At 38.4% G+C, this 21,139-nt stretch overlaps 1 protein-coding gene across 1 annotated transcript in view; it reads left to right on the top strand.

The window, feature by feature from the left end:
* Positions 1-11,648: 11,648 nt before the first annotated feature.
* Positions 11,649-21,139, top strand: part of LOC133991234 (solute carrier family 12 member 7-like) — a 29,208-nt gene continuing 19,717 nt past the window's right edge. The window contains exons 1-3 of the mRNA XM_062429728.1: positions 11,649-11,796; positions 19,812-19,900; positions 20,231-20,362. Coding sequence (XP_062285712.1) covers positions 11,649-11,796; positions 19,812-19,900; positions 20,231-20,362 — 369 coding nt within the window. The remainder of the gene's footprint in view (positions 11,797-19,811; positions 19,901-20,230; positions 20,363-21,139) is intronic.

The raw sequence follows: 21,139 nt of genomic DNA, 5'->3' as shown, positions 1-21,139 counted from the left end.
CAATAAATATATAAGCTGTGTTGGAAGGTCTCAGAAAATACAGTTTCCAAGTAATGCAGCAACAACATCTGTGTAATCCTGCTGACTCTGCACTTTAGTTTGCACTGTATTACATTACACTTGTTTCCAGTTTTTGCAGACATATGGTTGCCACACTTCTTTTAATATCAGTCCCTACAGCGTCCATATAGCCTGAGCAATCTGGGCATTAACATTTCAACAGCTTCTCAAATTCAGCTGCGGATCAAACTTTCAAGTAAAATCTCTCTCTAGAAAGCTGCGGGTGTTTCCAGGAACCGAGGGGGAACACAGAGGAAGAGAAAACTGCTTGTTTCAGGTTCCAGGGAGGAGATCTTATCTACAGCTTGGTTTAGCATGTTTCAAATAAAGGGCAGACAAGTTGCCAGTTCAGTCAGAACAGCTGATGTCATTACAGTTTACCAACTCAACTAAAAACATAAACTATTCATGTTCTGTCAGTCCAATATAAGATTTCTGCTGTAGCAACTGCCTAAAATAATACCTCTAAGTTCATGAGTGCTGACTTTGGATTCAAGATTTATGACATTTTGCATTCAAGGAATAAAAAATGTCTTAAAAAGCATAGTTCCAAAGTCCATTGGAAAAATAAGTAATAATAAAACAGCACCACCAGCCTTATCTGCACACTGTGTTAAAGGTGTGACGTTTCATTTTTCACCTCACACTGTATCATACTTGTATTTTTAAAGTGAAAGTTCGATGTCCGTGCAGAGAGTTCGCTGATGTTGAAGTGCTCGGGCCCACTTGCTGTGCCAGCAGCCGGACAGACAAAGACTAACTTTGTGTTTTCTTGATCCCAATCTCTCAACTTCCCTGGGATGCATTTCCGTTCCTTCCTCTGCTCGGGCACAGATGTGGTCGGACTCCAGCCGAAAAGTCCCCGTCGGTCACCCCTTAACACACACGAAGAGCCACACACGTACGTGGAGACACATAAGGCAGTCACATAAAAGCGGTGCACTGTTACTTTTAAACAAGGTGCTGAGTTTAACCGATTCTGAGAAGGAATTTGGAGGCCGATACCGAAATTTGGTTGAAACTGTTTCATTTTGGAGCTTTTTGACAAACAGATTAAAAACTGAACAGTTCACCAAGAATTTTGATCTTCACAGCTTCTGAAACAACTTCTTGACATTCAAATATTAATTGAAAAACTGATATTGGCCCATTTTGCTTAAACTGGCCAGTTAAGGTAAGTGATATGGGTCTGAAGTGGATATAACCTCTTTCCTGAATGCATATCACATTTAAAAAAACTATGAACCAAGATTAAATACGCTAACTGGGTTTGGGCCAGGTCTCCTGGAGAAAAGAGGCAAACATTGCAGTGTTGTCAAAATTCACAGGACCATGCTGCAGAGTCAGCCACTGGCACAAAACATCTGTGAACTGCCCTGGTCAGTTAGCCAGCCTGTCAGTCAGAAAACAGTCAGTCAGCCATCATGCCAGTCATGTAGAAGCTTATCTGAGCATTTAGAACAGGTGGGCAGGCAGGAGTCTATCAGCAAAGATTACAGTTCATGTGTCATAACTGCATCTGTCAGACAGGCAGCTAGTTTGGTCAAATAGAAGCTCACCATGCCAAGCAGTCCATTACAGCAGAGAGGCAGGTTTTTCGGTCAGTCAACGGGGCTGTCAATCAAACAAATGTGTTACAGTGGTTTTCAGGATTCTGGTTTCTCACTTAAAGTACTAGCTCAACATTTTGGTGACTATAACTATTCCTTTTCCAGTCGGGAGATAGATGAGAGGATTGATACCACTGAAGAAAGTTGACCCTGATGAAGGTTGCAAGCCGAAACACGTTGGTCTATTAATAAAGTTCTCCTATACTACAAGTTTTACTGGAGCTTCGACTTTCTTCAGACTTTTTTACCTTCTCTGTGCACCTTGGAAGTAAGTGAAGTGGCGCCAGAAACCTCCACCCTGTTTCTACAAGATTGATACCACTGTCAAGCAAAAGAGTGGTATTCATTTTCTCATTTCATTCTCATTCAAGAAGGCATAGATCCCAAAATGTCAAATAAAATCATCAGAAACCAATCTGATCTGTAGCGGACATTTAAAAAAAGTTATCTATCAGAAGTTAAATCATTACCATTTTGAGTAATCGCTTACAGGTTGTAAGCAGAAGTGGGGTTTTCAGGGCACTATATTGTGTACATTTCAGAATCAGGATAAAAGAATCAAAGGGTGGACAGTAAATATAGTGCACTATATAAATAGGGAGTGGTTTTAAAACACAGATCCCAAATTTTCACAAAGGTATTTATGCCAGATACAACAACACATTAAAGGGTGGCTTAACCACATTACAGAAAAACATATTCTCTCATTGACTTTGTGGAGTCTAACCGTGCAAGTCACTTCTATTATTTATTTTCAAGGGTTCAGCTCTGAGATTTCCAACCACGCCTCATTAAGATGGAAGTATATGGACTTGTTGCACTCTCCGCTTTTGTTTGAAATATACCACGAAAGAAATTCAACAGCATCTCCCTCCAGAAACACTGTCCTGGTTACCCTGGAAAATTCACTGTTCTGTAGAAAGTAGCTTCTATGGATTATCCAGAGACCACCCAGGACATTATTTCTAGAAATACACATTGCTGCTGTTCGGATAATACCCCCACGGTACTTCATTTTACTAATTTTTCAATCAGCCCGCCTGCCTCATTAAATGTGTTGCCTCAGTGCTGTGAATACTACTTACTTAGTTTCCATCTCAACCCATAGCCAAATAAAACCAAAACTATCTTCATGGCTAGATACAGTACAACCACATGTGAGTGTAGTTTGTGTGAACTCACCCTTTAATGTTAAGGTTAACACAGAGGGCAGAATCCTTGCTGCTGTAAACATTGATTGATAATGTATTTGCATTGAATGATGGTAAAAATGATTAATAGTATTTGTATGTGCTAATACCATCAGAAAAATCTACAGTAAAGGTGTTTCTCTGTAATACTGTGAGTTGCAGTATTTGAAGGGGACCAGGTGTACTAAATTCTGGGCCCCCTGACAATAAAAGGAAACGTGGCCCCTTGACCTTGATGTGTTGAACTTAGCAGAGTATAACCTGGCATCTGTGAAAGGGCCCCCACGGAGATTGTGAGCCACACTTCTCAGCAAGCCACTGCATAGATTTGAATGCCTCAGTAAATCTGCAGCGGGGCCAAAGCTTTCAAAATGTTCACTCTCAAACCAAACTAAACTGAGTCACCCTACTTTGGTTCTATATTTTGCACCTATAGTCATCACTGTCACCTCATGACTCTTTAAATAATGTTAGTTACAGGCCTGGAACACTTAATCCACAACATTTAACTGTAAGGGAAAGTAGGAGTCTTTTCATAGCAAATGAATAAATAGTCCTGGCTGGTATTTGTGTAAGTCTAACAACACACTCCTGTGTTGCCAGTTTTAGCGATAAAACCTTTTTGATTGTGTGTGTTGGTCAGTAAAATACAGAAACGTCAAACGGACGTAGCAATTATGAGGGTTTTTGAGATATGTTTGAAATTTGGACACAGCTGGCAGTGTCTGAAACACACTGGTGTGTGTGTGTGTGTGTGTGTGTGTGCGTGCGTGTGTGTGAATACACCTCCATGGATGAATGTGTGTAGCTCTGCATGTGCCCGGCATGTGTAGAAGTGAGGCACTTTCTAAATATGACTCGTGCAATCACTCTCATGCTTTATAGCCAGCTTCTCAGGCGGTTAACTCCTGGGCGGACACACACCGTGCATGTGGGCTAACAATCACTGCGGACAGGATGACAAGTAATGTGTGTGTGCGTTAGCGTTTGAGTGTGTGGTTGGACTTCCTTCTCTCAGCCCTCCACCACTCATAGATTTAGACGTTGTTATTATTTTAACATAGTTAGCAGCTGTGTTTTGGTGGCGAAACATGATAATTATCTTCCATTGCTGGGTTTTCTCTTGGTTGAGGTGTATTTATAACTGTGGACTGTTTCAATCTACTTTCTCATGACACAAGAGATTTGGAAGCTTCTCAAAGTCATAAAGTCTTATTTGGTTAATCCAAGGTCCTTTTGACCTAATATTCTTACTCATTACATGTAAAAACAGACTTCTTTTTTTTTAATAGTGAGTAATGTAAGTCTGCAATTCCCACGGCAGACTAGATCACTTAGTATATTTCTGATATTCTGGATTTTTCAAAGAGGGAAGTACTTTTTAACAAGGCAATAGAACTTTTTTTTTTTTTGGGGGGGGGGTATATATATGTGTGTGTCTGATATATATATATATATATATATATATATATATATATATATATATATATATATATATATATATATATATATATAGACACACATTATCTTTCAAATCAGTACTTCTATGTGTTTTACAACATGTCTGGAGAGGGACTTTAAATAAGTCCCTAATCCAGAACACCCTGTTTTCATTTTTACATCTACAGGTTGTATTGGTGGGGAAAAGGGTTGCCAGTCCTCTGTGTCCCAGATATATATCCAAGACAGCTATCTCACTCAGGCTTTTTCTAAACTCTAAATAGAACACACACTTCTAATATAATATATATTTTGCTCACAGTTTGAAGCAGGGACATCTTAAAGCCTGCCTACAGACTGGCACAATCTCCCCGCCCCTCTATTGTCGCTTAATAACGCATCTCCCTTATTCTTATTTGCCCCTACACATGGTTCCTGCACCCATTACACTTACTAATAACCATCTGAGGTGACTGATTGCAGATGGAATGAGAATTGCACTGCCTGAGGTGTGAATTCCCAGCTCCTCCAATCCACATGTCAATGTGTCTTTGGGCAAGATACTTAACCCCAGATTGCTCCCAATTGCTGCGCCAATGGTGTGTGAATGTGTGTGAATGTTAGATTCCACTTGATGAGCAGGTTGGCACCCTGCGTGTCAGCCCCTGCCATCAGTGTGTGAATGGGTGAAAGTGACATGTAGTGTAAAAGTGCTTTGAGTAGTCGAAAGACTAGAAAAGCACTATATAAATACAGTCAATTTACCAAAGGTTTTTACTCTGAAATCCCCAAATGTTTGATATTTATAGTTATGATGTTGCTTGTTTGTCTAATAGGTGGAACTAGAGTTAACAGTTCGCCTTCTTTCAAGGCTACTCTCCTCATGTCTCATTTTCCACCGACAGATTTCCTCTGCCTCCATCCTTCATTCCCTTTGCAAGCAGCCCCTTTCTTTTCTCCTACATCCATCTATTCTTCACTTTTCAAGGGACAATATTTGAATTTGGAGCAGTGGTCTTTCTTATTTCAACATGCTGCCACTCAGAAATATTATTAAAGAAGTAATAGCTGTGAGAAAGTGATACAAGCTCACCTTTACAGGTTTAATTGAAAATGTATTTATTGCAGGTTAAACATGTTTTGAGGACGGTGCCTCATTCAGCGTATTTTGGCTTTGCCAGAACTCCACACCTCCCACATGCCAAAAACACTCACACACACACACACACATATATATACTGACCCCAAATTCAAATTATGGGCTTGGCATCTCTCCCTCCCCTTCTGTTTTGTTGGTAACCCACACTCAGACCTCCAGTGCCAGCAGAGTGTGGCAAAGGGTCGCTGTTTCCCACAGTCCCATAAGATTCACTGACTTTCTTCTTACCCCCTGATCCTCTGCTGTTGCCCCCCCAACACACACACACACACACACACACACACACACCCTAGAATCCCCATCAAAATTTTCCACTTATACCAAAAATAGTTGTCTGACTGCTGGCCACGCTCGCCTGGTGCCCTCCTGTCGCTTACAGTAGGTTGAGTACACACACCGATGACGAGTCTATTTCCATCTTAATATATACAATATATATATAATATATATTAAATATTATTATAAATCATATATATATATATGTATAATCAAATTTTATTATTAAATTCATGAATGTGTTGTTTTATAATGTGTTGTTATATAAAATTCATGAATGTGTTGTTTTTGTTTTTTCTTCACTATGACGAAAGAACATTCAGTTTTTGTGAGGGTGTCTATGTGTGTGTGAAAGGAAGAGAAAGTTTGAGAAAGTGGGAGATGAAATAAATAAAAATACTCCTGGGTGTTCTGGGCATCGCTGCATGTAGAGTGGGCATGTCCCTAAAAAAGACCAGAGAAGGGGACAAGGTAGGCACTGTGTATGATCTTCACTGCTACTTTACAGTACATGACTTGAACGAAATACCCAATTTAATATTTAATGAAAAGCTCAAATTCAAAAATGTTTTGATATGAGGATATGAGAATTATATTCGCCTATACTGGTAAGCACTGTTCATAAATACTACATTCAGAAACATACTCGCGTTAAAGTCATCCTCCAAATCAAATAATCTTTTTAAATAAAAGGGTTTCTGTAGCATTAATTTAACAAAAGATATGTGCATAAATCATATTAAGCTCTGACATATCAGTAAGCATTAGATATTAGTTAAATAAGGCGCATAATGCTAACTGTTAGCCAGGTAGCTAAACTTATGAGTAACATTCATCGTCAACTGAAAACGCTTCCTGTAATGTTGACGTAAATTTATTTAATGTTGACGTAAAATATTTGGCAGTTCTGCAAGCTGCATATATGGTAAGTAAAAAAGAAATGTCTCCACAATCTTTGCCTCTGTTTTTATAACAGAGGTATTACTCTTTTACTCGTGAACTAACATTAATGCTAGCTAATATTAGCTATACTGGTAAGCCAGTGAAGCATGTAGGTTATTTCTTTATTCACTAATATTATTAGAGTTATTAGTCAGAGTTATTAGTCAGAGGTTGACAAAACTAACTTTAAATAGCATTCATTTAACAAAAGGTACATAAATCAAATTAAACTCTAACGTGTCAGTATGCGTTACATATCAGCTAAACAGGTCTAGTAAGGCTAACTGTTAGCCAATTAGCTAAACTTCTAAGTCTGTATAGTTAACGTAATTTAATCCTTGGCAGTTCTACAAGCTTCATATATGGTAAGTAACAAAGACATGTCTCTACAAGTTTTCTCTCATAAATTATTCCGGGACATTTGCTTATTAAATAATGTTAATGCTAGCTAACGTTACCTATACTGGGAAGTCAGTGAAGTTGGACGCTATGTAGGTTATTCCTTATTTTACCAATTTTACATGTGTAACGTTATTCAGAGTTATTAGTCAGAGCTTGACAAAACTAACTTTCAAGTTAGTAAATGTGGCTTTTCAGTGTCTTTTACTGAAATGATATAATAATATAAAATATTAAAATTACAAATATGCTCAACATTTTATTGTTGCCTTTAGGACAGGGTACAAATTTAGCACCAGCCACCAGCCGGCAAAATATGTAAGCGGCTGGTAGATTTGCTTCATTCATCATTGAGCAATGATTATGATGACTTAATGGAAACTTTTTCTGTGAATTTGTAGAACTTTTTAATACTAATAAAGATCAATTTAAGGTCTTCATATACACTGTATAAACCTACACCAAGATACAAAACCTAAAAAGGTTAAATCTGGAACTATTTGATATAATAGCTTGTAAGTATAATGCTCAACCTGTAATCTCAGCAAAGCAATTCAATCTTGACTCATTTTAAAGGAAATAGTTAATTTGCTATCAGTATTAATAATTACAAGTTGCATTCCTGTATCAAATGATTTCAGAAGTTAGGACACTAAAACCAGACCACTGACTGAATGAAAAGTGAACCCCAGGCCCTATATACATGAGTCCTTTTGCCCTGTTATTGCGTTTTGTGGTCTGACAGCACAGTGCAGGCAGTTGAAATTTATCCCCCATGTGATGACACAAGAGGTCGTCCAAACCCTCCAGCATGTTTGCGCAGCTACCTGGTTTTGGAGTGGGGGAGTCTGTAAACAGGTAAAAATGCTACAAATAGAATCTAGCCACTTAAGAATATAGTCTTGAGGGAGGGCAGCCTGTTCCCAGGTCTGCGTCAGCACTGACCTTTTTGCTGTTTGCTAAAGGGATTTGATTTCACCTCTACCTCTCTCGCTTTTTTTTTCAACATTCCCCCGTAAGCCACCTGAGGAGTATAAAATAGCAGTTTTGTGCAAGAAGGAGAAGCTGTAGTAGTTTTATCATGGGCCAACTGATATCACACCAACGATAAGCTGATTCCAGCGAAGAAGTGTTTGGCATTTTTGTGTAACACATGCAAACATTACACACATGACATATTCACACATGCACACACTCACACAAGCACACAGTGTTTTGACAGAGCAGTTGTGGACCAAGTTGAAGAACAATGACATAACCAAAAGCAGTAGTAGATTATTATCAGTAGTCATACATCTCCGACACTATTCCAAAGTGAGGTCAGAGATGAGTGCCTCAGAGACAGTTCAAGAGAGTAGCTACTTGCTATTACAAGACCTTAAAACACTAAAATAAGTATCTCTGCACTGTACTACCTCCTGCTGTGCACCAGTGCTTAAACCTGTTGGAATTCTTCCTCCTGGTTGCTTACAAACTATAAATATCATTCCCTGTGAGTTGTGCATTGACCTAAAATGTTTTCAGTTTCTACTACTAATTTGATTTTTAGCCATCATGAACCTACAGCACCCTCTGCTGGCCTTACCTGGGTAAAGCTGGGCCCCAGGAGCAAGAGTGAGTCTTTCCTTCTATCGCTTTTTGACATTAATATGTAATAAAGAAGATTTATTACTTCTTAAACCCTGAGGAGCTGGATCTGAATAATGACAGTCAAAAGTTCAGGCAAAGGAAAACTTGAGTGTAGACTCAGCTCTTTGCCTTTTAAGAATGCAGCTGGGATGAAAAAGAAAAGGAAAGATGATATGCACCGCTTCATTTAAAACCACTTCCTAAACAAAGCTGAAAAAATAGCAGTTTTCTTATGTGATATCCAATTTTGCTTTTGTGGCTGGGAGATGATCAGATATCAGGCCAGCTGTAGAAGCCATGTCTGCAGGTTAAACATGGGAAGTGTTTGCTTTCACTCCCATTCCAATTGCCAGTTCTGTTTATCATTGTCTACATTTCACAGCACACTATATTCCATACTAAACTATTATACGCTTCAGCAGTTTTGAAAGACTGTGGAGGCCTGGGGACGAATATTCAGTCTTCAAGACAAACATCTGGCAAAACATTTGGACAGCCTGTATTTTAAACATGCAAGAAATAGTTAGATTCCAGTTATATGCTACTTAGTTTAGTTTAGTGTAGTTTATTTTAGCTTAGTCAAAAAACCTTAGTGGGGACATGAGCGCCATATGATGCAGTTTTAAACTATATCCTGATTCTTAAGTCATACCAATAGGTTTAAAGACAAAAACATTTTACAAAGTAAAGTAAGTATTAAGGACCAAGTAAAAAAAAACTTTAAACAAATCTAAATAATCCTGAGCCTGGCACATATACCTTCAAACACAGAAGGTCACTCCTCTGTGAGAGTTATAAATTCACAGACTGAACTACAGCATCAATCACAGTAATTATGCAGGAATGTGACTTGTGCTATGTGGCCTACAGTTCGGACTGACAAACCAAAATTATAGTGATGGTATGGTAAGTCCTTATTGAATTCTAATGACTATTTATGTCTTAATTGATGATTAGCCTACTTTCAGATAGGCCATTTGTGATTATCAAGATTCATTTTAGACATTGCAGTCACCAGTTTAACACAAAAGTAATAGTCCAAGCCATAAAAATGGGAGCTTTCAATATGCTGTAGGTAGGGTTAAGCTACACTAAACTAAACTACATTCCAATAAACTAAGATAAGCTGAGGGAGAATAACATAAAGCAAGCTAAGCTTGGCTATTGTTTTACTAAGCTCAATGACAGGGCCTATGTACTGTATGCCTGCTCAAAGATAAGAAAAGGAAGATAAGGTAAGGTAGAATAAACTCAAATATGCTAAGCTAAGGCAAGCTAGGATATGTTAAGATATGTCTGTCAGTGGAGCAAAGAACAAGAAAAGTATTATTTGTTAGCCAGCTTCTTCAAGAAAAATGTGATGTTGTAGCTGTGAAATAAATAGAAACACAAAGATATAATGCCTAAATCTAAAGACAACCCAAAGAAGAAAAGAAACTTATTATTGAAACTTTTTGGACCTCCAGGTATCATACTTTTATTGATTTTTTCAATTTTATTTGAGATTTTCCATTGTGTTCAAGAAAAAGCACTGAGATGAAAAGTTTAAACAACTCACAACACAGTCATTGAGACATGTACTGCATGGTGAAACAGTTCTTTAAAAAGTGGAACTTGGTGTAGTAACTATTCTAATTACTACTCTCTGAACCATATACAAAGGAAGAAATGAAGTACAATACATAACAGTGACCTAAATTATTAAGGTTAATTGTATTCAATAAGTTTAAACACAAAAATGACATTTCAAATTAAGTCTGGTCATATCTGCCAAAACCACTTCATATGTGTCCAAAAGAAATGCTACTTAGAAAATACAGATGGATAAAGACACTAAACTGATGGCTACATGCAAAATGCATTCATACTGTTTACATCACTCAACACTGCTTTTTATTTGACTGAATATTCCTCTAAAGGAAGCTTGCAGCACGTCAAGATAAAATAAAAATAATATATATATCAACAATAAAATATATCAACTGTTTATGACAGCTTTGCGTCAGAGTGAGAGTAAAATGATCGTTCCCACAAACTAAAAACAATTCATTTTTACTTTTGGCCATTGTTATTCAAAGCTTAGCCCTTTCCCCTCTGTGGACGTCTATTGTCATCTATTCTGGTACTCAGAATTCAGAGGAAAGTGTTCAAGGCTTTCAAGGTGTTTCCTTTGTTGGCACAATGTGTGTGCGCATGTGAGAGCATAGCGCCTTTCTGTGCTAAATATCAGCACTTCACCCATACCCATAATGCACTGTGGGAAAGGGAACGCCCATTTTGTTTACCTGAAGGAAACCAGAGACGGAAACTACCAGCCTGAAGGGAGAAGAGGAAAGAAAACCAAAGCCAAAAGAGCAGAAAAGACCTTGACTTATATTACCTTCAACAAGTGAGCTCGTTGCTTCTTTTTTGTTCAAGGTGGATCTTACACACAGTTTGGAGTTTTTATTGTGGTTTGTTTCCTTACCTTTTGGCAATACAGACAAGGTGTGAGTGTGAGTGAAGTGGGACTGCTAGAGTAGAGGGAGGAGCTGCAGGGTTCTCCATGTATGGACTTCAACCTTATTCATATGGTAAACAGAGGGTCACATGGGGCAATAGTCTTGGAGCAGTGAGGAAAAAAAGGGAGGGAAAGGAACAAGGAGAGAGAGGAAAGATATACACAGGAGGACTTTGGCCTGCCTCATGGGCAGGAGTCTGCACTTTCACCCTGAGTTTTAAATAACACTATAGATCACACCGCAAAGAGAAAGGAAACACAATATATGTCAAGTTTTGGTCAAACTGAAACTATGACTGCCTCTCCTGGGGCTCTATTCCTTTGCCCTTTGGATACCTTTTTCACTTTCCTGTGAAGGGGGATGGTTCAACAGCCTAGTGTCAACCTGATTCCTGTCACTGGAAACCTTTTCATACTTTCTTCCGGGCAAGTAAAGAACCAAGATGCCTACTAACTTCACCGTAGTGCCAGTGGAGGATGCGGAAAGAGACAACAAAAGCGCGGCTGCTGCTGGAACCAGTAAACCCATCAGCCTAGGCAACATTTTTGGGGAGGAAGATAATGAGGACAACTTGGAAGGACTTAACTCAGGTAGGAATATGCAGCAAACAAGATATCTGCTTTGGCTTTTGGGCATGCTCAGGGAGGGGAGGTCCAGTTTCAATATTCTTGTATTACTGCTCAGGGTCATGTGGGAGCTATCCCAGCATACACTGGGCAAAGGTTAGGGGTTAAAATATGCAAGTTTAATAGACTGTGTGCGTCATAGTATAACTGTACAATCGGAAGCATGCTGACACACACAGTCAGATGCATGTTATGGCAGGTCAATATACACATAAACAACCACACAGAGTTTTTAAGTGACGCCATTTAACTAGCTAGAACTTGCAGAGCAGCTTGATAAGTGTGGTAGAGGGAGGTACTATGTTGTTACTTACATCTTTGCAATGCTGATTTATGTTTGGGGCTCTTCACTATATGGCTGTAACGCTGGGCTCTGTGTCTATTGTAAAAGAACACAACCTATGAAATGAATGAACGAATGAAGTGCAGTTGATAAGAAATGCAAGGGAAAATGCAGTATCTACGAACACACTTTCAGCATTCCTGTCCATTTTAAGTGCTTTATCTAAGAGAAAACTTTTGTCTTGTGCAGACTTCTATGAAGGTTAGAGGGAGAGGGACATAAAAATGCTCCATCCCTTCACTCTGAATATTTGAATGTTTGCCTTCTGGCCAATGGTTTTAGTGATCCAAAATGCAGCCTGAACTGTTATAAAAACTCATTTGTTCCATCTGCCATTAAGTGAGTTTAAATAGCAGCCATTAAATGTTGGTGGAAAATTGCATGGTCACAGAACACAAGTAAATGATGCAACCCCCCAAATATCATAATACCATATAGTATATCTTATCTTAATTAAGTTCAGTAAAACTCAATTTAAGTGTTTTTGGTCAGATTTCCTAGAAGGGTTGTGTTTGCTGTTTGAAAGCATGTGTAGTAACTTACTGTAGCTTTATCTGACCTGATAATTATCACAGAATCTGGTACGTTTTCTTGTCAAGTTGCTACACCTGTTACATTCCACAGTGTGTTGACCACATGCTTTTGTTCTAGGATTAAATACCTAAAAACCTCCACAGACACATGTTAACAAGACAATTCCTGTTGAACTGGAAGCGACGGCTCATTTCATGTTGCACCAGCCTTCCCTGAGGTTATCTGTACACGTAACATAGTTTGAACATAAGGTTTGCTCAGAGGCTTGTTGGAATGTTCAATCAATCCAACTGTTCAGGAAAGCAATAGCTAGATAGATAGGGAGCCATTCATTCAGCCAAATTTCCTCAAAACACTATGTGACCTGTGTGTACATGTGGTCTGAATCAGAGCATTGAGGACTGCTGCCATGGAGTATGACAAAGTTGCCCTTGGGCAAAGCTTAATGCATTTTAGTTAAAAGGTTGGGATCTCAGTGTGTTAGTATCATGCACTGTTTAGCTAAATTATGATTTTGCATGGCAACGCTTGAAAATGCAATTAATAAATTAATCCTAGAACATTTTTAATAACAAGAAAGCCTTTGTTAAGAACCCAAATGTTTGTCTCCTTTCCTCTAGGGGAAAGGCTTTTGTGAGTGGAAAGGGTGTTTTGGGGTATATTATCATATCAAGACCCCACTTTCAGGTTTGCTACAACCAGTCATCTCAGTATAAGTTAAACTACACTTCAGCTTTAAAGGATAGCTTCACATTTTTTACAGTCTACCTTAAATGTCAAGTGCCCAAACAAACAAAAAGTTTTTCTTTCTTAATCATTTCTCCTGACCTTAAGAGATTTCTTTAAATAGAGCACTTACAACACAAGTGATAGTGGGACAAAATAATCCTTGTTTTGCGCAAAAATGCATTTAAAGTTTATCTAATGTTAATATGAAACTTCCGCAGATTGGTTTGTGTTTCCCCAGACTGTTCCTGTTGAGCTTCAGTGGAAAGATCGTAACAAAAAGAGGAAATTGGCAGTGTGAAAGTCCACACCATTTGTCCCTGTTACACTTTGATATATTTCTTTCCATACTGGTCATTTTGTAGCCAGTATAACATCTGTACTGTAGAACCACTTTCACATGGGTTTGTTTATGTTTAACTTTGTTTGGTTACATTTACATCTACATTTATGGTTTCATCATTAGCAACAAGGATTTAATTTAAAGCTAATTGATTTAAGTCCTGAGTTTCTTGAGTTCATTCAACTTGCTTTGTTACTTACCGTATTCACCATGCCTCCCAAGAGATAAAAGGGAGAGGCATCCAACCACTTCCTGCTTTTAAGCTCTTACTGATATTATCAGTGATGATAGTACATGGGGATTTATTGTATTCAGTTAAATGTTTAGATTTAGTATTTAGTTTATTTGTACTTATTTTGGCTTACGGTGAGGACTATGCTGTGGATGACGTGTGTGTAAACAATGTTAACTGATATACGGCCTAGATAGATTGGAGGGCCTATTTAAGGAGAGAGTTGTTGATTTGTGGGGAGCATAAAGGAAGGGGATGTCTGTTTGCATGTGAGCATGCCTAAACTTGAGCTTTCCTGAGGTCAGCCAGTTAAGATAAATTTGATTTGTTCTTTTCATTGACTCTTGTCTAGACTTCTTTGTTTTTCTGAATAAATCACCTTTCTTTGTCATTGATCCCAAAGACCTGCATGTTCACACTAGTTCTGCTTGACAAACATAATAAAGGTGTACTCCAGAGATTTTGTATAACTCTCCCCATAAGGTCAAGGGTTGTGTGAGACAAATTAAAAATAGGATGGTCAAATTTAATGCAGAGATATTATAGCTTTTAGTCACTAGTGTGTGTTAAGCTCCAAAAAGCACTGAATCCTACATTCCACATAATGCAACTTGACAGTAAGTTTCATTAGACCCCTTCCTGGTATATTTTGAGCTCCACCCCTCCTGTTGGCAATAATGGGTCTTTAATAATTTAAACTCTGTTAAATTGGTGCCTGTAAACAGACAGAACAGACTGTTGGATAACCCCCACCCCCCATAACAAAAGCATCTCTCCTTACTGAGAGATCTAAAATAATGAACAGGAAAACCTTTACTTGGTGGCAGTCCAAAGGTTATCTCTACCATTTATGTCTTTTGCTGTAAAGACAGATCTTCATGAACATGCAGCACACAGAAGTGCCCACTACCACATATGCACACACATGTGCTGACTAGACAAGATGCCATCTGTATACACAATAATATGTCAGTACCATCATTTTCCAAAGCAGTGTTGTGTTTCATATTGTCCCACTTTCTGCTTGTATGATTATTCCATATAGGCTGCACACAACACATATGGAGGTTTGGTAGGTCTCAAAGAGATTTGTATAAGTTGTTAATGAAGTCAAACCAAAAAGTGTAAACCTGAACCCTTTGTTTAAAGCCAGTGGCTGCAGAGTGAAATGCAATCTTACATTTTCCATTAGGCCTCTTGTAATGCCTGAGGAGCACGGCCAGTGCCACCTAGTTGTGTGTGCGCTGTCTCTGTTAGCACACACACCTTTCAGTTTCCTGGTCTCCGCAAAGGGCTATGATGACTTCATAATCCTATCAGATAAAGCAATCAATGAGAGAGACATTAGTTTCACTCCTACATCATGGCCTTTCCTCTTGGCAACAAGATTCAACACTTCTGGTAATTTTTCGCTGGAAAGGAGTTTAATCATCATTCGTAGTATTGTTTCCCATGTCTCATGAGTGGAGGGTTGGGCTAATTGCCCATACTATCTGCCATCCTGCTGTAAAACTTCTCCCTCGCAGTGATTCTAAAGGAAGTTTATTTCTATTTAAATCTCCTGTGACTTTCGTTTGTTTGGATTGTGACTGATCAAGCCGGTTTGACTCTAAGAATTGTAAGTATTTTTAGGCCGAGCATGGTTAGGGTTATGGGTTGGTTACAGCATACATCCTCTATGACCTTTGAGTTGCTTCCATTACTTTTACTAGACCCTTTATACAACAGAGACATGCTTCTTTGAATCTACTGACTATGCAGCACACCTTTTGGACTTAACCACTTATGCTGATAATTCAAAATGGCAGCGATAAAGAACTTCAATACACTCAAATTCCTGCAAGATGACTTCAATATACTGATCACCAACCGAGCTGGTTTATTTGGATAAGAGAGACAAAAGAACCTACCTTTATGACTCAGCTGTTCTCATGAAAAGAGCTTTTTCTGTGTTGTATTTTAGTTTGCTATATTCTATCATATGAAATGGCAAGTACTGCTTCATACTGCATTATTTGCACTTAATAAATGCTCCAGTACACAGCAATCTAGCCAAAATTAAAGTCAATACACATCAACACATCTGCTTATTGCACAAACTCATGCCAAAAAGTAGCTTAATATCTCAATAAACCCATTAGATGAGAAGATTAACTAGATGGGTAGTTTTAGTTCCAATATTTTATGATGATGTAGGCTGCCGTTCACACTGCTTACCTTACTGGGTATTTCAAGAGCAATTTGCTGAGTTGTCTGGGGAATATACAGCGCAACATCATCATTTAGTGGTTTGTTTAGGCTACTGCCTTACACTAATACACTAACTATAATATCTCTTTTTACCCCTTGTGATATACATGATAAACGTCAGCAATGTGGACATCTACTGGTTAACATGTTTATTGCATGGGAAGGAGCTCATATCTTGTCATTTGTTGTGTGTGTGTGTGTGTGTGCGTGTGTGTGTGTGAGAGAGAGAGAGAGATGAATGGATTAATTAATAAATAAATCCAATAACCAAGGCTTCCTGTACAGTCGACTAATCTGTTGATCAAATACCGAGGTTGGGATCAGTTTCATACAGCAGTACATAATTATGTGTTTGCTTGATATGAAGATGCAGGATTTGAAAAAAGAGGAAAATTAAAGGAGACAGACAGACAGTCCAACCAACAGATTTATACTTGTCTGCTAAATCAGTGTGTGTATGTCAATAGGTAGGTCAATGTATGGTCTTCGTATTAAACAAACATTGTAAGAGCTGCAACACTTTCCTTTTAAAATAATACCATAGAAAAGTACTTGCAATGTTCTAATAAGACTAAGTCTGTGTGTGCATGTGTACTAATACTACTTATGTTGTGCAAATATGAATCTATTTACAGTCACATTCTATATAGGGAACAAAAAGCAAGTACCCATAATGTTAATCATTCAATTCAAGGTCAAAGAACAGGTAAGGGTTAGTTTAAGTTGAGGGTAAGGCTTACACAAGTAGTGGTTAGGGTTAGGTTATGTCTGCAGGTAAAGAATGTGTGTGTGTGTGTGTGTGTGTGTGTGTGTGTGTGTGTGTGTGTGTGTGTGTGTGTGTGTGTGTGTGTGTGTGTGTGTGTGTGTGTGTGTGTGTGTGTGTGTGTGTGTGTGTGTGTGTGTGTGTGTCTGCTAATTTGATTTGTAGACCTTGGTGGTGAGGACATTTTAACCAGTCCTCACTTTGGGACAGACTTTCTGATTCATGGTTAGGTTTAGAATTGAGTTCAGGTTCAGTTTAGGGTTAGGGTTGTGTTAATGTGTGTGTGTTTGTTTGTGTGTGTGTGGTCTGTCACAGGCTACTTTTGGAAACAAATTAGGACCAGTTAATTGGGGGCTGCTTGTCCAATTGGGGACAAAAGCTGTGTCCCCAACTGGGAAGAGGCTGATTTTTGGGTCAGGTTAGGTTAAGTTAGGATAAGGGTTAGGGCTAGGATTTGTCTCCAGGACATTAAGTAAGTCTATGAAATGTCCCCAAAAGTGTGTGTGTGTGTGTGTGTGTGTGTGTGTGTGTGTGTGTGTGTGTGTGTGTGTGTGTGTGTGTGTGTGTGTGTGTGTGTGTGTGTGTGTGTGTGTGTGTGTGTGTGTGTGTGTGTGTGTGTGTGTGTGTGTATTTTAATAATTACTACATTACTGTAATTTTCACACCACTCCTGGTGGTACTACATCACTGGGGTGGACATTCAAAGGTATTACATGTTGTCTAATACCTCTATTTCAGATACCACATGAGTTATGAAATATGGATTAATGTTACAAGATCAAGATCCGTCGCAAGCTATCTATGAAATAGTCTGTTGAGATAATATGACTAAATATTCGCCACTGCCTATGCAAAGGAGGTTAGACCAGTTGTCCTAATTCCCTGTTTCCAGTGTGGAGTCCAATGCATTCTATTACGCCATTAACACTCCCAGAACAATAAGATCAACAGTTTAGGATGGAGACAAAGTGGCAGCAGAATGCCGCAAAACTAACACATTACACGATTACAAATCTAACCCTGCTGTAACCTCTGCACACTAGGCTTTAGATTCTCCAGAAAGACCCCCTCAACCAAGGATATGGCTAAGAGCTTTGACAATGGGTTTACCCAGTGTTGGCATGAATGTATTAAAAATAAGCAGTTCTACTTAAATAATCTTCCCAGCTCATCAATGCATGCTGCATTTTCTTACAATCTTCACCATGTCATGTGCATCCACAGTACACTGTTCTTCTTATTAACTGCTCTTCAGTGATCTCTAAACCACTGTTAGACCATGGGTTCTTCAAGGCAAAAAAGATGAGCCAACAACAGAGTGATCTAGTGTGATAATATACCAAATCTAATAGGCTGAGACCACTGCATGACAACCAGGGGCAAGAGAAACCAAAATGAGAAGCAGCTTGAAAGGCACATCTCAACGTTAGTCTATGCTTCTTTGTTTTTACAAGACTTGAGAGCTTAATTTGTTTGCCAAAAAATGAAACAATTCACCTCTGACTGTGTATTGATGGAGACATCAATACACAATACTGGGCCATCTTATCATGAAGTTAGGGAGGAAACTGCTACTGTGCCATAAATGCGTTTTTTTTATTATGGAGTGCTCACTTCTCACTCAGGGTGGTACAGGTGTAGCCAGATGTCAGATTGTTTACTGGTCCCAAGCCTCATGCTGCTTTTACATGGGCAAAAACAAATACATCCTAAATCAGATCAGTGATTAACAGAGCCAAGTGCAATGGTATCTTTTGATACCACCCATATTAATTTTGGTACTATTACTGTTTGCATAATTTATTGACAAGGACCTCATAGCTAACAAGATGGTAATTGTAGTGTGCCAGAATGTCACGAATTAAACAACGTTGGGAATTAAACCAATGCTACAACACTAGCACTAGCTCGGATAATGTTGCTAATGTTCTTTTAACTCTATATTCTGATAAAGAATAGCTGAAATAATAAAATAACACTGGCAATATCTGTTTTCTGTTACTAGGATATTAATTACTATTATTCCTTTTTTTTTTTTTTTTTTTTTTTACAGATATAGTATACAGTTTTCCATGAGTATAGTCACAAAAAGCAGTAGGCTAGGTCCAAAAATATGGCTAATAATCAGCAAAGACACTAGGTAGCGGCTAGTTATCTGGTGGTGTTTCCATACGTATTTGTCAATTAAAAATATGTACATTTTTGTTCATTCAAAAATAATTATGTAGTTACTAATAAGAACAACATGTTCTAGAGGATACGATTGGGCTTGGTTTACTGACTATATTAACTGCATGTTTAAACGTTTAACTGAGATTTTCCTTGTTAGTGCTACCTGCTGGGGCCATTTAGATTCAAAATATTATAGTAAACAAATTGCCTCGCTAGCTGCTAACTTAACCTATCTTCCTGAAAATTACGGTATACAATCACCAAACGGTTGGTTTCATGAAAGATTCATTGCTCTCTGTTGATGCCTACATACTTTCATTTGTATTATTTTCATTCCCAACGATTAACCTATACAATAAAGATGCTTTCTGACGGTGTACCAACAAGACAACAGCAATGAGTTTCATTGCGCCTGCAAATAGTTGATCAGTTAAGGAAATTCAATGTTTTCAGTTATCGTGAATATCTTGGCAGTCCTTCCAAATTTTCAGTCAGGTCCAAGTGGAGATGAATTGCAAATAAAAACAAAATATAATGCTTCTTGAAACAGTTATAATCCATTGTGCATTATCGCCCTACTTATGTGTCCTGTCCACTACTACTGCTGTAACTACAGGTGATGAAAGCCAGAGAGAATCCAGTCCATTCATCCACTCAGACGATGACCGTGAACAGTACGATGGCAAGAACATGGCCCTGTTTGAGGTAAGACTTGAAAAAGAAGTCATTTCTATACTGAAGTCAAAGTTCTGTATGATATGATCTATGATACAGATAGATAATATAATCATATTGTGTGCCATAACATTTATGAATAACTAACAAGTGACTATTAAGTAATTTGATGCTCCTGACTCAGAGATCAGAGAAGTAGGTCTTAGACGATAAGGTTCCTGGTCCAGATAGAAGAATGTACATGTGGACTTACAGTAATGTTCTCTTATCCACAGGTATGAAGGTGTTGATAAAAAAGGAATGTGCATGTTTTCATAGCTTATTTTACTCATGATTTATGTTTTTTGTGTCCCTCTGCAGGAAGAAATGGACAGTAATCCCATGGTTTCATCTCTTCTCAGCAAACTGGCCAACTACACCAACCTGTCCCAAGGTGTTCGAGAGCACGAGGAGTATGATTACGAGGATGGGGTCAGGAGGGTCACTGTCACAGTACGGACTTCTTTTTTTAATCAACCTTTCGATTTTTGACTCTATGTGATCTTTAAGTAGGGATTGTAAGAAGTAGGGTTGGTCCGAGGGTTGGGTCCAAGGGTTGGCTGTCAGGCATCGGCGATGGACACCACATGGCGATGTGCCGCCCCCCCCACCGTGCGCGGCAGTTTCCCGCATATTGATAGCGTTTCCATGACGCCCGCAAATTAGACGCATTCTGGAATCTGGAGTGAACAAGCAAGAGCGCGCACTAGAGTGACAGCGCGTGTGTGTTTGTGTGACTATAAATGCAGCGAGTGCGAGAGCAAAGCTCTGTGTTGCCGCTTATAAGATAGATCGCATGTTTGGATTTGTTACTTTTAGTCAGACAAACCAAGTAATGTGAAATTGTTATCTTGCGTTTGGGCTAATAATGTAAATTTCTCTCATTTTATGACCATTTTTATCAAACTCTGGTCTTTGAAGTCCAATAGTGGGGCTGAAACTAGTGATTAGTGTTTAATATATAAAATACCCATGAAGTCTTGAAATTGTTCTTTTGTTTCCCCAACCAACGGTCCAAAATACAATTATATTTGTGTTTTCTATCATAGAAGATGAAGAAAACCATCAAATATTCACATTTGAGAAGCTGGAACCACCATTTTCGATGGCTGATTTAATGGTGGTGGTTGATGATTTGAACAATTAATTCATTCTCAAAGATTTTGAGATTAAAGATGATTATTTTTTTAAAACTTTAATCGACTAATTGAATAGCTTTTTTAGTTCGAG

This window comes from Scomber scombrus, chromosome 11 (assembly GCF_963691925.1).
Source record: "Scomber scombrus chromosome 11, fScoSco1.1, whole genome shotgun sequence".
NCBI lineage: Eukaryota > Metazoa > Chordata > Actinopteri > Scombriformes > Scombridae > Scomber > Scomber scombrus.
The sequence above is the reverse complement of the archived record's forward strand: the minus strand, read 5'-3'. Positions and strand labels throughout refer to the sequence as shown.